Here is a 16248-nt window from a genome sequence, read left to right as displayed (position 1 = left end):
ATAAAGAGAATAAAAAATAAGAGGGTCAATTCTCCAAAATAAGGAACGCTCTCTATTAGTACTTAATGCAAACATTGAAATCTTCAATGTACAGTACACTGTATCATGTTACCCTTATAGGGGTTGTATCTACCAAAAAAGGGGGCTCTTCAATCATCAGTTTCCAATTAGTTTGTTTTGCTTAACTACATTAAGGACACGTTTGGGTTTGAAACCCAAACTCCAATTTGAGTGTACATCCAAATGCACCCAGAATGTAGTCTATTTTCCCAATGCTCGCACCTTGTCCAATGGACTTTACATGAAAAGCATTATTTATTGTTATTCACATACCCATAATGTCTCATTGAATATGAAATAAAACTGTATAAGAAGCTTTGGACTGCTTTGGATGCCACCAAAATTGGTTTTTATTAGCAAATAAAAGTATTTTAACTTTGAAAATGGCACAATAAGGTCACTGTTATCTTTTTCCTGCAATTAAAGGCTGAACTTTTATTATCTTTTTTCTGCAATCTTTATTTTTTAATTTACCGGTGAAGTTGATATCGTTTGATGGAAGGGATTTGCTATCGTCCATCGCATAAGGCATTTCGCGGATGGTCTGTTGCATCTGACAGCAGCCACCTCATAAATGAAGACAAAATCTGCTTGAAAAGTGAGCCTCTGTGGCTTCTGTCAGATGCAACAGACCATCCGCGAAATGCCTTCTGTGATCGACGCTAGCAAATCCCTTGATAGAATGTTCAAAATAGCTGAAAGTTGAAGTTCAGAATTGAAGATCCGCACGAGGTGATCAGCTGATCTAGACCGTCCACAGGGTGGGTGGGCCTTGCCACATAGTACAAACACACACTCTTCATAATAGCCAACTCAGTGGCCATGTATTAACAGTTAGAGATAAGAATGGTGAATGATACATAATAAACCAACAAAGCCTATTTGTTGGATGATCAGGACGATACAATCTCGTGCTTTTTGTAGCTTGGTCTATTTCTCACCATACGGATGTAATGATTTTCCTACCATATACAGGCACATATAAGTAGTGTTGTGCAGAGTCGCAGCAGACAAGAATCCAGTTGTATAGAGAACTGTGGGGAGTGCTTCCAAACTATGTTTTCTTATGCTAGATAAGCAAGAATATATTTAAAAAGGAAACTAAAATACAACAGGGAGCTGAGACTAAGCCAAACAGCTATACCATAACTAACTACGAAGATCAGCCCAACTTAAGGGGAATCAGATAAATCCGGTCCTGATTCCCGGTCTTGATTATCTGTGTGCTTTCCTCTTTTACATGCCCTTTGTGGAATTTAAACATTGGAATATTTTGAATAGACCACACTTTGAAGCTTTGGAAGCTTGACTTAAAGTGGATATCTGGTGGATTTATGTTCTTCTTTACCTTTTGGGTAATATAATTTCTGTTTTCATGAAAAATATTGTTATTCCTTTGATCTCCTTCTCCTTCTAGTTTCTTTTTGCTAATGTTATACCTGAGCTTGGGGGTTCCAACTCTTGGATCTCCTTTGTTTGGGTAAAAAAACTATTGCTGCCATTTTCTTTTCTTTCCTCTTTGTTTTTAGAGAAAATAACTTATTGTATAGATGGTTATAGTTTGGTGAAAATATAATAGCTGATGAAAGTAGAAATTTTTGAAGTTTTTTTCAAAGATCACAACTGTTTTGGTTCATTTATAATTACAGGAATTCTTGTTTCAAACAATGCCCTCTTCATAAGAACTAAAGTTCTATACACATGCGAGTGTTCTTATTTTACAATAATATTAAAGAAAGGAATCATGCATCCTTTAAGCATATGAATTTCTTTTTATTCATATCATACACAAATTTTCATCTTACAAGCATGGTTTAAAATTTCGATTTCGGTAACCATTTCGGACCCCACCGAAAACCAAAATTTCAGACCGAAATTCTCCTAAATTCCTGAAATTTCAGACCGAAATTTTGTAACACTTTTTAAAAATAAATAAATAATGGCATTTAATCGAAATTTCGGTGCTAAATTTGGCAAATGGCGAAAAATCAAATTTCGGATTTCGGTCGAAATTTAAAACCATGTTTACAAGTACTGAATTGGCATTTCTAAGCCCATTACAGAAAGCTTCAGGTTTTAAACTTTTAATACCTGTCTCTTCCAATACATTTACTAGTATATTTATTTCCGGTGAAAAATAAATTGGAGATACATATTTTTCTTTCTTTATATACATTCATTGAATAATGTATACAGGTACATGCCAAATCAATGCTTTACCAGAATTGCATCCAGCCTTCTCTTCCTTGCTGCATGTTTTAGTTTCTCCAACGAAACAAGCCCAACTTGCCTCACCCTTTCTCTTGATAGACCAATCCTGAAGATACAGATGGAATTACAAAATGACATGACAGTAGAAAAACCCGATGATTTTAGTAGAAAAATCCAAAGGACTAGGCCCAAACAGGCTTACATGACAATGAGGACATGTACGTCTAAAGCTTACTTAAAAGCAAGAAACACGATCAACCCTTAAGACGGAGACATGATTTGGATGATCCAAAGCAGTCATTTGGAGCTGATATATATATATATATATATATATATATATATATATATATATATATATATATATATATATTCCTTATATTCCAGAGTTCAGACACAGCTAAACGGTTTCACTTAGTTGTGTTTTTTTTCCTTTGATCCAAATTTACAACTTCTGCAATTAGTGGTTATGATCAAGGCTTAGATGCTTGGAACTCCAATATAGTTAGGGTCAAATCTGACCTGAAACTTGGTTGAGAACTTCTTTTTTTTTAAAGGTAAAATTTATTACTTGCAATAAGATCATTACAAGAGACAACAAAGTAGGGGACAAGTTGTCTCACAATAAGGCCCACCAGAAACCCAGAAATTACATGTGAGAATCCAAAAACGAATTACAGGTATGTAATGAAGAAATAGACGAGGTATAATGGCGCAAATCTCATATATCAGTCATAAAGATAACTGATGTATCGTCACGCATGGCACCATCTTTAGCCAGCCCGTCCACCAATACATTGGCAGATCTTCTCATATGAACTTAATTAAATGCATGCGGTGTTATTTCATGTTTTCAAGGGCTGGTTCAGTTTTGGACCGTGTTGAAGGAAAAGTGGTTTCATTTCATCATGTTTACCCCTTAGCTAATGACTTTCCTGCTGTGTTAACTCTGAGTGTAGTGCCTCTGAGTGTAGTCAATGACTTTCTTTTCTTCGATTTTATGCTTTCTTGTTACTATTGTCTGCTCCCTTGACCCGCTAAGTCGAGGTTTTCTTGTAGCTTTGCTCTTTTAGCATAAGTTTGCTACTGTTCCCATAAAAAAAAATATATCTTAACATATATATGAAACCATAGCAAATCTATTGTCTACAGAATTTAGCATAATAGTCTACTTACTGCCTACTAATGTCCTCCCATGTATGCCATTCTTTGTCCAGACCATAGTAAAGGCGTATTATATCTCTTTCCTGTTCACCAAGTGTCGTACTGATAAGTTTGTTCACTTCATCATGAACAATGATAATTTCATTACTTTGTTACTAATTAGTTACGCAGATCAAGCATATAAAACTCATGAGAGAAAACTCGGAAACAACTACAATTTTTATTACTTGACAAAAGCCATCTTTATCCATCGAAAAGGATCAAAATGACATTGGCAGATAACAACCAAGAGAAGAGGAAAAACTGGAAAGGCATCCAAATGTTAGTGATGCACACTTCCCAAATAGTGAAGAAGTTTACTCTTAATATCCATGAAGGGAAAATTTTGGAAATGCCAACTTATGTAAGGGAAAAGGAGCATTCAAATCATTGCTATGATCAAAGGATCATTCAGAGGTTCCTTCTAAGATCTTCAGAACTGTATTCAGTTGGGTTGTTTTTTTTACCTTGAGTGACCATTCATCTACTCCATGCCATGGGGGGTTCTCAAGATTAGCATCTGCAATGTAATTTAAATAAAATAAAACTTTCATTTTAACGTTGCACAACTAGACAAAGGGACACTTCATTGATAACTTTCCACTTTAGACAACAGATATACCTACATTATGAAGAGTATCTCCTGGAAGGCCATTCAGTGTGGGGAAGGCTTCCCTATCAAGTGAAAAAACCTTAGTGGTTGCCTGCAGTCCTGACTCCAGACCTTTTTTAGTTAAAAGAGATGGAAATGCTGCTTGCATCATAAAAAGGAAAACATGGCATAATCTTACCTCTGCAGCATTCCTAACTTCTGTGACATATTCAGGCTTTCTGCAATTCTCTGGAAATAAAATAATAACTCGTTTCAGAGTCAGTTTTTCAAGCTAGATCAAAATGTCTCCAAGACCAGATTTCCAATAACTACCAAGTATAACTATAACCAGACGCGTCCATCTTAAATCAATTCAATTACAGTTGATTGGGAGGCATGTAGCAGCTTCTAGAATTTTCAAGAGGGTACAATTAGAGATGAACTAAATCTGATCTTTCAGAAGACCGATGCAAGCTACAAGGCAAGAAAGAGTAAAGGATGGATTAAAAAAGAAGGAATAAAACAGAAATATAAGGAATAAAACAGAAGTATACTATATTTAAAAAAGAAGAAAAATAATGCAGGATAAAGCAAGTGAATCGGTTGAAGTGCCAAGTTAATAGGATGGAGCATTAACATCAATTACTTGTAGTGTAGTTTGGAAAGAGGAAACATTCAAAGTATCCAATCTAGAAATACTATTTGACTTACGTTTATGGATGGTGTTATTACTTTTTCTTGTAATTTAGTCTTTGCATTCCGAATTATGCTTAACCTTTCATGCAAGTGAATAGGTAATCTTAGTGTTTGGGAATTCTCAACCAATGCTCTTGAAACACCCTGGCAAGAAGCAACAAAGAGAAAGCATGGATTAGTGTAAGATTTGAAAATTGATTGGCTGTGGCATAATTAGGCTCATTCCGAACGATCATCTTTAAATAGATATTCTGCATTTGTTTTCATACAAAGGCTTAAGATTTTTTTTTTTCCATAGTATGTTTCCACTATTTTATTTATTTTTCTTCAGTCAGGAGTCTACTTTCTACCATGTGGCCTAACGAATTCTTTCAAATCTTCATGAGCAAGGTTACTAGCTTCGTTTACTATGACACTAAATTCTCACCTGACGTATCCACCAATATACATATGTAGAAATTTTGAACCCCTTTGAAGAATCAAACTTCTCTATCCCGCGTAGTAGTCCAACCAAACCGACCTAAATACAACAGAAATTTTCTCACAACATTGTCCAGAGGTACGAAATTTGGAGCATGGTGCAGGGACACTTTAGAAATAAATCCAAGCTAAAAACATAGACTGGAGATGAGACTAATGGAACTGGAAATCACTGTTACTTATATCTTATTGTGGCCTTCTCCAGGTGCATCCACTGTCCCTGTCCGATCAAACGAAAGGTTCCACTGCTTTTCCAGCATAGATTTCTGCAACAAAATGAGGACTTCTAGCAAGGATTCAAGATCAGCATCATTCTTCTCTAGGACCTCAGAGCTCTTATGCCATGTTTCTGTGGTTGAAGGAGCAGAGAAAGTAACCCACATGTTCCCTAAGAGCCTTTATAGACTGTGATTGTGTATGTTAATTACGTGGAAAACCAGAGCCAAAATTAGTATTCTTTGAAACAATCGCACTCTTTGTTGACGCTGCCGAAAATTGTGTTGTTGTGTCATGGACATGGAAGATCTTGTCTATGAGGTAAGATGAATAAAATGAAGAACTCAGCAGCCTCTTTCCTGCACTTAGCCCAATAACTGCAGAATGTAGCCATCATATGGTTTTTTCACTGGGAATTATAAAAATTAACCTTTTCTATGAAGCCTGTTGAACTAAAACCATGTCGTCTAAGTTCTAAATTGTAAGAGAATCAGTTAAAACCGAATGAATTGTTCTGATGTTACCTCATGAGCTCTCCCAGAGAACTTCAACTGGATTTCTGATCATGAAAGGAATATATTATTAGAATTTACCTAACAAGTTGTATACTGTCATTTACAATTTCATAGTTTAAATCCAGAGAATGCATGATAATGAACTTAAAGTTACTTCTTATAAATTAAATTTCGTACTTCCACATCAACCTTGAAGCAAGATTTTGCTAGAAAACTGTTAATACTTCAACATCTGAAAGTTGGAGTATATACCATTGATTGTCAACAAACACCAAAAAAATGCAGACTTCAATGCTTTAATTTCTTTCCGTTGCTGAATGTGAACCGTTCGGCTACCGCTGATTCAAATAAAAACCAAGAGGAATGTTAAAACTGAATAGTTATTAATCTTCGCGCGGAGGTCACTAGCAATCGTCATTCATCATCATCAAACTCTTATTCGTGATCACTCCTTGAAAGCAAAGATAAGAAGATAAAAGCAGAGAAACATGAAAGAAGAGGGGTTGAGCGCGAAATGGCCTCCACCTTCCCTCCCCTCTTCTCCTCCTCCCTTTCTTATCCCAAAACCCACCAAAATCGAGTCTCAACCTCACCTTTCCCAACCCAAGAAAACCTCCCAACAATATCAATCTCCCAACAAAACTCCCCAAAACCAAAATCCAAGATTACAACTATCCGAACCCATCTCAGCCAGTTATGCAAGGAGGGTCGGATCGACCTCGCTCGCCGCATTTTCGAAGCTCTTCCTCGACCCACCACCGTCCTCTGGAACACCATCATCATCGGATTCATCTGTAATGGCATTCCTCAAGAAGCCCTCCATTTTTACATCCGAATGAATACATCTAAATCCGTAAAATCGGATTTTTATACCTATTCTTCTGTCCTCAAGGCCTGCGCCGAAACCCGGCAGCTGAATTTTGGAAAAGCAGTACATTGCCAGATAATCCGTGCTCGATTGAACCCTAATGGAATTCTTGGGAATTCCCTTCTAAACATGTACTCCACCTGTTTGAGTTCTGTTTATGATGTGCAAGATGAAAATGCCATGGGAGATGTAGGGAATTTCAGATTTGATATTGTTCGCAGACTGTTTGATAGAATGCGTAAGATAAATGTTGTCACTTGGAATACGATGATTGCATTTTACGCCAAGACGGGAAGGCCTTTAGAAGCGTTGGCACATTTCAAACTCATGATTGAAAGGGGAATAAAACCGACGGTTGTCAGTTTCATCAATGTATTTCCTGCAATTGCGGGGATTGGGGATCGGAGTAATTCTGATGTTCTATATGGTTTGCTTCTCAAGTCGGGTCCGGATTATGTTAATGATTTTTTTGCTGTGAGTTCTGCGATTTTTATGTATTCTCAGCTCTCAGATGTTGATTCTGCGAGGCGGGTTTTCGACTGCTCTGCAGAGAGAAACACTGAAGTTTGGAATACTATGATTGATGGGTATGTTGAGAATGATTGTCCTAATGAAGCTCTTGATCTTTTCCTTCAAATTATTGGCTCGGACCAGGTTGTTCCCGATACGATAACTTTCCTTGCAGCTCTGATGGCAGTCTCACAGATTCAGAGGTTGGAATTTGGGCAACAAATCCATGCTTACATGATTAAATATTCAATGGGATTGCTTGTGATACTTTCGAATGCACTTATAGTCATGTATTCGAGGTGCACTTCTGTGGAGACTGCATTTGTGTTGTTCGATAAAATGTCTAAAAGAGATCTTGTTTCATGGAACACCATGGTTTCTGCATTTGTGCAGAATGGGTTTGATGTTGAAGCTTTGATGCTCGTCTATGAGATGCAGAAACAGCGTCTCTTCATTGATTCAATAACAGCTACAGCCTTGCTTTCAGCAGCTTCAAATCTCAGCAATCTGAGAATTGGAAAAGAAACTCATGCTTATCTTTTCCGCCATGGAATTCAATTTGAAGGCATAGATAGTTATCTGATATACATGTATGCGAAATCCGGTTTAGTTGAAACTGCACAACATATTTTTGAAAACAGTTATATTCATGAGCGAGATCAAGTCACATGGAATGCCATGATTGCAGGGTACATGCAAAATGGACGGATCGAACAGGCTATCGCTACTGTCCAGCAGATGCTGAAGCAAAACCAGATACCCAATTCAGTCACACTGGCATCAATCATCCCAGCGTGCAGCCATATGGGTGTAGTTACTGTTGGTAAACAGCTTCACGGATTTGCCATTCGTTATAACATAGAGGGAAGTGTATATGTTGGCACAGCTCTGGTAGACATGTACGCGAAATGCGGTTTGATCAGTTATGCTGAAACATTGTTCAATATGATGGTGGAGAGAAATTCTGTCTCATACACAACCATGATATCAGGCTACGGCCAACACGGACTTGGTGGGAGAGCACTGTCCTTGTTCTGGGCAATGCAGGAAGATGGCATGAAGCCTGATGCTGTCACATTTGTTGCGGTCTTATCAGCGTGCAGTTATGCTGGACTCGTCGATGAGGGTCTAAAAATATTTGACTCAATGGCGAGAGAATATAGGGTTCCAGCCACACTTGAGCATTTTTGTTGTGTTGTGGACATGTTGGGAAGGGCAGGGAGGGTGAGGGAGGCCTATGAGTTTGTTAGAGAACTGGGTGATGATGGTAATGTGATTGCAATTTGGGGGTCATTGCTTGGGGCTTGTAGGATACATGGAGAATTCAAATTGGGGAAGTTGGTTGCTGAGAAGCTATTTGAGATGGAGAAAGGGAATGGTGTGTCTGGATATCATGTTTTGCTGTCGAATATATATGCTTCAGAAGGAAAATGGGAGAGTGTTGATAGATTGAGGAAAGGGATGAGAGAGTTGGGTTTGAGAAAAGAAGCAGGGTGTAGTTGGATTGAGGTTGGGGGTGCTGTGCAGTGCTTTATGTCTAGGGACCAAAGGCATCCACATTGTGTCCAGATATATACAATGTTGAAAGAGTTGGCTCTGGAGATGAAGATGGCTGGTTATAGTCCTAATGTTGGTCCTAATATGGATGCCATGCTGGAGTCTGAAGGGCGGTGAGCTTGAGCACACTAGGTGGTGTGTGTGATATCTATTTGGGATGCCGCAAGTTGATCAACATGAAGAAAGAATCACTTGTGAAACGAATTATGTATCGGTTAGATGGATTGTTCGGCAGATAACATGGGTGGCTTGAGATGAGATGCCAAACTTAAACGGGGAACAATCTGAGGATATGGAACTGATCTGCAGTCTGTTGGGTGAAGTGCGGCTTCATAAGGATTTGGACATAATCCAGTTGCCATGCAGATGCCACCCAATCCATGAACCCCAAAGCGTGCAGTTACTCACTTTTCAGATGAGATTTTAGCTGTTTTGGGTGGACTTGAGGCATGGGCACTCGGCTAAGGTGAATTCTGTAGACTGGGGACTCATGGGATGGGAAAGTCAGAATGAGATGGATTGCCTAAATAAGCCACCATTGGAAAAATTGATGATGGATTGCTGAGGGGTAGACGATTGAACATGGTGTGGTACAAATCAAGTTGGCCACCCTAAAACGTTCAACAATCTGAGTTGAACTGACCATACATGCACCATTTGTGCAGCATATCACAACTATGGATATATGGAGCCCATCAGAGTGGAGTGCCATTTACAAACACTTGGAATAATGTAAGAATTACCATCACTCATCAGTCTTCAAGCTATCAATCCCATAAGATTCCCATACTTGCAATCAATCATGTGTGTAGACTACAATGAAATTAAATCCATGCGATAATCAGGTTCAGTACGAAATATTGTCTAGGGCAGTTAACAAGGGATGGCTCAAGACCTAAAGGGAACGGTGCATAGGGAAAAGGGTCTGATCTGACTTGAGAACCTAGACAGAAATAACAAGATAATTTCTGTCTGAGCGACTAGTTATTTGTATTTTTTCCTTCCAAAAATTGAACGTCCATAGTAAATGAATGGGACTGATGATTAATTAGATATCTCTAATGATTTTTTTGAAATAGATATATCTAATGATTTGATTAAAAACTATAGATTTTGATTAGTTATTTGTATGAGCTGATGCAAGGAAGTAATGGTGTGGCTCTATTTATGCAGAGAAAAATAAGCGCAGGTACTTGCCAATTTTAAACCCAATAATAAACTATGCATGTAAACTAATTCAATGGATGATTTATTTTGAATAAAATTAAGTTTTAGGGATTTATTCCTCGTCTTCATCTTCTTCATTGAATATATTGAAAGTTGCAACAAGAACAAGTTTCTTGATTCAAGGTTGGCATTGGAGATGTTTGAGGCAGATAGACTAGTGAGGGAGAGAGCCTCAAGGGTGGGATTGGAGAGAGACGCTTGATTTTCTCCCTCCTTGATGTGGGTTGTATGTTCTTTTTTATTTTCTGTTCCCTTCCTTGGTTGTAGATTGATTCTCGTGACCGCCGGGTTGATCCCCCAGTCCTTTTTTCTTTTAATCCAATTCTTTCTTTATTTTTATTTTTACAATTAACAGTATTTTATTAAATCAAAAGAAAGGGGCAAGATGTCCCAGTACATCCACAGTACATCCACACAGGTAAGAGATCGGCATAATAAGCCTATGTATAATCCATTTCTTAATCATTCAATAAAAAAAAAAAACTTTCTTGATTCAACCTCTTAAACCATCAATTTAAAAGCAGCCGACTATGTTCATCATCTTGCGATTGAGAGGCCCCTTTCTTCTTGGTTTGCCCGCGCAACAGCCCCACGATTTTTAGCAGCAGGCATGATTCTGCCATATGTTGACTGCACAAACAGCAGTTTTGATCGTAGACTAAGCCACTACAAGCAGCGCAAGATATATGTGCAAAATTCCCAGCTTCAGATAGTAAATCAGCCCCTGCAAATAACTGCCCAGGAAACAACCCCTTTCACCCTTAGTCAGCCCAAATTTGTTTCAGCCGACCACCCTGTTTCCTCTTATTTAGGCAGTTGTAAATCCTCTTCTCAAGCCAGCTGAATCCTTCACCAACAGCATCCAAGACTTGTCCCTCTTCCCTTCTAACCGATCCCCTTTTCTTTTGTTTCAGCCGGAGGGCCCTCCTTAGTTTTAGGTGTGAAACTCAGTTTTTTACAAGCACCAGTCCCTAAATTCAGTCGTCCCAAAACATTCCATTCTCAGCCAAAATGACCACCATCAAACAGCCACTTCAGCCTCAAAAATCTCACCTAAGACCTTCTTTTAACGCCCAGTCGAAGTCCCCTTTCCCCTCTTACTTGCCACACGCACCTGAAACAAAACATTCCATTCTCAGCCAAAATGACCACCATCAAACAGCCGCTTCAGCCTCAAAACCTCACCTGAGACCATCTTTTAACACCCAGCCTAAGTCCCCTTTCCACTCATGTTTGTTGCAGGTTCCTTGATTTTTTGGGCACCCAGTTTCAGCCCAAATCTGTCACCTTTCTTCCCTCTTAACCAGCCGCTCCAAATCTGATCAATTCACCTGAAACATCACACCTCACTTATCCCGAAAGCAGCCCCAAAGCCCTTGTAAACCTCTCAACAACAGAGCCCATATGTGCTATAATCAGCTAACCCGAGAGCAACCAGTTCTCTCAGTTCGCTGCTGAACTTTTAGCGAGAGACACATTACTCGATTACACTTATTCTCCCTTCATGTTAACCGCATAACCCCTTCATCACATAACAGGAAATACCTAGCTATTACTGATTTCACACGCCTTTCCCTCACCCCAAACAACCTTTCTTGATAACTGATTACACCTTTCCTAACAATCCATTCCTGAATCTGCAAGTTACCATCTCTTTTCTTCACTTTCCTAATTATTTCTTGAATTTCCAACCAGCTTATAACCTTTTAATCCTTAACCAATTTTCCTACTACTTTCCCTACGTAACCACCTTTCCTCCAACAAAGATTTCAATCAGTTTCAAGTACCCTTTAGTCCATTTCAACTACCTTTTTCCTTTGTTTTTCTCAGCCAATTCATTTAACCTTACTCTAAAGCTTCTGGTACAACATCCTTCCATCCTTGCAATTGGTATCAGAACTTCCACATACGCTACTTCTCATCATTAGATCATCTGGCTATAAAGTGATGGACTTATAGGCAAATCCAAATGACCTTATTTTCCATCTACCTTAAATGTAGCTTACTGAAAACAGAATAGTAATTGATGGGAACTACCTTGAATTTTGATTGGCATCTTTTCACTAGAAAATTCTACGCTTTCTATTTGAGAATCAGAGTCATGTGCAAATTCACAGCAAAAAGGTCCTATTCTGACCTGTAACAAATAAAATAACAAGTTTAACATATATGGACATTATAATACATGCAAAACGATTTGAAATTCTTGCAATTTATGGACAATATAATACAAAAATCATCCAGCACAATGGGAACAATCCATCCAGCACAATGGGAACGGATAACACAAGAAAAACAATTTGAAATTCTTGCAATTTATGGACAATATAATACAAACTACATTCACAATAAAATGGAATGCTGAAAGACTAGCATCTCGTGTCCTGTAAAGCCATTAATTTCAAAGCACAAGGATTCTTGATTGACAGACAGGCAACAGACAAAACACAAAACTTCTGAAGCTGGGTTGGCAAGCAGTTTTAACAATAAATTCTACAATCCTTTTTACATGGTTTCCGGATTAATTTCCATCCAGAAAATTATTCTTCTTCTTTTTTTTCCAAAAAGAAACCCTTTTTATGCCCAACTTCACACATTCCTCTTTAGCCCATATCCTAATAAGCTTAGATTTAATGAATCTAAGCTTTCGGCAAGACCGCTAGTCAGCCACCCCACAACTCCCTGCCTCCAGCCACCAAACTTTAAGCTTATCCCTTAAGGATAGCTCCTCCAGCCAGCCTAATTTAAATAAAAGGGAAATGGGATCGTCAAGGCCACGTCTGACAAGCATTTCACTATCTGCAAAGACCACCTACAGAGTCAGTTTATGGATTGACATTTCAAGTAAATTGTAAAGCTGTCATCCAAGGAAAATATGCCCAGTGTTGCGGCTGTTGAACCGTGAGTGTATTTCAAATGATTTACCACCATTTCATATGGTGATCATAGGCAATGAAACAAAGTTATTCGAGTGACTTACCTGTTGAATAATTATAATTGATTGATCTCAAGGATTGGCCATCTTTCACACTTTCTTTTATTCTATGACTGCAAAAAACCTCAGTAAATATGTCAAATTCCATGAAATACCAAAACTACTTAGCTTTATTATGAACAATAATAAATCCGGCCCAAGGTTGTGACTTGACAGTGTTCAGAGAGACTTTGCTAAAGATTAGTAAGTCCAACGAATAACCACGCACAAAGTTCAAAGAACATATTGACGCAATAATTATGGCATTATATTTATGAAGCATAATGTATTAACAAGACCCAGACAAAGATTTCCAGATACATCAAAATCAAAGGCAAAAGAATTTTTGAGTCCAATTTTCACTGCCACAATTGTATGATAGATCATGCGAGGGAAAGTAAGTAGCCTTCCTTGTCATGTGATCCTCCCATAGTCCTTGAAAGTGAGTAGCCTTCCTTGTCACGTGATCCTCCCATAGTCCTTCCTTGCATGGTATGATGGCGGAATTGTGGTAATGGGATATCCGGCCCTTCGCCCTAAAGAACATGTCATTCAGTTAAATGGCAACAGGAAGGTAGATACGACATTGACCATGCAGACAAAATGAAAAAAGATAACCATCACTTTTGGAAAAAGACAACCAGCACTAGTAAGGGTGTAGGACGATGAAGGAGAACTAGAAGGATGCCAAGGAGGGCGGCCTCCTGGACCACATGCAGGGCGTGCAGGAGTGGCAGTCCAGGGAAGCCGCCCTCCCTAGGCATCGTCAAATCATTGTCCTAGCAAGATGTCTTTGTCCACAAAGTCCAGGTGCATTGTCAATATGGCTGAGTGGAAATAAATATAGGCAAGCATTGACCAACGGATAGATTAGTATCCCACGGCGTCAAAATCCCAAACAAACAGGGCATTAATAAAATGCAGGATGGATTGGTACCCCATGGCGTGCCATTTGCAAATATATTCTGGCCTGTAGAACGTGGTCCTGCAGAGTTACAGGAAAGAGTTGGCTGACCCTTGGGATGATTCCTCTCCCCAGGAGCAAATGTTGGGTGCACTTGGTTGAACTGCTGAATTGGTTGTTGACCGAATCGGGTGGGAGAGTTTTGTGAGAAATGAGGCATATAGTGTGAAGCCTTAGGCATGAGACGGGAATGACCGATGTGCATATCATGGATTGAAGGAGGGCTTCCTTCTACATGTGAATATTCTTGAACTGCTCCATTTGTTCTGCTGTCACACAACCACACATGAAATCTGAGACCTCGAGGATGACCATAACATTTATTTACTAAAGTTTTCACGGTAAAATAATTCTACAATGGTAACAGTAACCTTTTTTGGGTAGGTAACAGTAACACAAAGGATACAAACTCATTACCATATGCAGCCATGCTAGAAACTTCAAACCCGACAAAATAATAATGGAGAGAGCATGTTTGACAAAATTGGGCTTCACCAGTACCAGCCGGCAACTTTGAAAGATGAGATGATATCGCCTCGCCTCGAGGGATTAGGCACACAAAAATCTAACAGGTTTTCGGTGGTTGTTTACGCAACAGATCTCCAGTGAGATGCAGGTTAGAATACCTCTTAAAAGATAACAGTAACTTAAAAAAAAAGAAAGATACAGTATTGATCAATCTAAACTAAAATTATTACCAGCACTCTACATTTTTTCATGTATGTCACAAAAAGAATGAACTTTGATTGCTGACGTCTCTGTAAGTCATACTTGCAAGATAGTGGCAACATCATTACAAAACCTCCATGGCACTTTTTAAGGAACACACAACATACCTTTGATTAGTTAAAATACAGCTTGAGCTTGTCTGGGCCTGGTCGAAGAAGCCACGGTTAAATCTACCAATTCCACTCGTTAGACTTGCAGAATCTGAAGCTTGAATAAGGCGCATTCCATTGGCAACTCCAGATGTGAGGGAGCTCACATCAGAACCATCCTCTTGCAAAAGAAGCTCATCACTGGAATAAATCAATCACGTGCAGAAAAAAATCAAAAATTAATAATTTGATGTCTAAAACAAAATATAGTGGCAGCATATATCACCTTCAGTAACTGTTGAAGGCATTTATCCATGCACGCACATGGGAGATAGCGTGTGAGTGTTGTGTGGATGGGGGGGTCTTACTCATGTAAATTAGGTAATTAACGTAATTAGAAATTTATAACAAGGTGGCCCTAAGCGGCAGCTGTAGGCCCAACCTAGAGAGGGATCGGGTGCGGAACTTGCCCGGGTGAATTGACATATATGCTATTGCTTTGGAGTTGCCATGTCATCAGAGTCAATTCTACCCAATGTTTACACAACAGAGGAACAGCAATACATATGCATAAGTCACAAATCACCAGTAAAATAACCATATCACGAGTATTTATTTAAAATATATTATTGAAATATTAATTTCCACAATATGCATAAAACCTACTTATTTTAGATTCTGATCACACTATAAATATTAAATTAGCATAAGAATCTATTGAAAAAACCAAGGTATCTAGTTGTTCCTTGATAACCAAGTGTTTTCTTACAAAATGGAGTTAATGGGCAGTCCAAAATAAGCACATGTACAGTTATTGTCACGAAGGTGGGAATTTCATCTTTATTACAAGGAATTGAATTTTTTAATAAAACTAAAAAATCGTATGATTTCTGCGCACAACCAAATCACTCGTCATATAATGAAATGTGCAAGAAAGTCATTCCTTGTGAAGGAGTTAACAAGCCAGATTCTTGTACAAGATACCTGATGCAGTTCGTACACCAGAAGAGTCGAAAGAACAGGTGCAAGAGGAGAGGGAGCTCAGCGCCCCACGAAATGGGCTCCACATTCCATGGGCTGGTGTTATGTGAGTTTTATTTTGGGATTTTGGACATGAAGTTAGAATAGGAAAGGAGATTCGTGGGTTTTTGTTGGAAAAATCATCCCTTTTGTTCATAGGTTTAAGGTTTTAGGTAGCATATATATATATATATATATATATATATATATGAGGAAACTGTTGGTGAGCTAGCTTGCCCAATCACATGGGGGCCCACTTTGTTAGGATGATCCAAAGCATTCATTTGAAAGTCCCTTACATAGATGGGGGGTGTACCAAAAATCAGCTCCATAGGATCAT

At 38.6% G+C, this 16248-nt stretch overlaps 3 protein-coding genes across 5 annotated transcripts in view; 1 reads left to right on the top strand and 2 right to left on the bottom strand.

Annotated features, from left to right (window-relative positions):
• Positions 1 to 2173: 2173 nt before the first annotated feature.
• LOC143882814 (RNA polymerase sigma factor sigA-like) lies at positions 2174 to 6138 on the bottom strand. The gene is made up of 9 exons (XM_077386222.1): positions 5436 to 6138; positions 5323 to 5348; positions 5187 to 5279; positions 4775 to 4903; positions 4288 to 4312; positions 4094 to 4204; positions 3937 to 4018; positions 3445 to 3555; positions 2174 to 2377 (listed from the first exon to the last, which is right to left on the bottom strand). Exons 1-9 carry the CDS (start codon positions 5620 to 5622, stop codon positions 2269 to 2271), a joined length of 873 nt encoding a protein of 290 aa, XP_077242337.1. The 5' UTR covers positions 5623 to 6138; the 3' UTR covers positions 2174 to 2268.
• A 277-nt stretch (positions 6139 to 6415) lies between these two features.
• Positions 6416 to 9958, top strand: LOC143884807 (Tetratricopeptide repeat (TPR)-like superfamily protein). The gene has a single exon (XM_077388603.1). The coding sequence runs from the start codon at positions 6485 to 6487 to the stop codon at positions 9020 to 9022; it is 2538 nt and encodes an 845-aa protein (XP_077244718.1). The 5' UTR covers positions 6416 to 6484; the 3' UTR covers positions 9023 to 9958.
• Positions 9959 to 13352: 3394 nt separating this feature from the next.
• The window catches only part of LOC143884805 (dual specificity protein kinase YAK1 homolog), a 29744-nt gene continuing 26848 nt past the window's right edge, over positions 13353 to 16248 (bottom strand). For 2 of the 3 annotated variants that reach the window (XM_077388600.1, XM_077388602.1), the window contains exons 16-18: positions 14907 to 15089; positions 14044 to 14339; positions 13353 to 13642 (exon numbers count right to left, since the gene is read on the bottom strand). In XM_077388600.1, the coding sequence (XP_077244715.1) occupies positions 13566 to 13642; positions 14044 to 14339; positions 14907 to 15089 (556 nt within the window). In that variant the 3' untranslated portion in view covers positions 13353 to 13565. The remainder of the gene's footprint in view (positions 13643 to 14043; positions 14340 to 14906; positions 15090 to 16248) is intronic. The other variant, XM_077388601.1, reaches the window with a different exon arrangement.

The sequence above is a fragment of the Tasmannia lanceolata genome, unplaced genomic scaffold (genome assembly GCF_043159265.1).
Source record: "Tasmannia lanceolata isolate RefF3 unplaced genomic scaffold, GAP_Taslan_0.1 ptg000008l, whole genome shotgun sequence".
Classification (NCBI taxonomy): domain Eukaryota; kingdom Viridiplantae; phylum Streptophyta; class Magnoliopsida; order Canellales; family Winteraceae; genus Tasmannia; species Tasmannia lanceolata.
The sequence above is the reverse complement of the archived record's forward strand: the minus strand, read 5'-3'. Positions and strand labels throughout refer to the sequence as shown.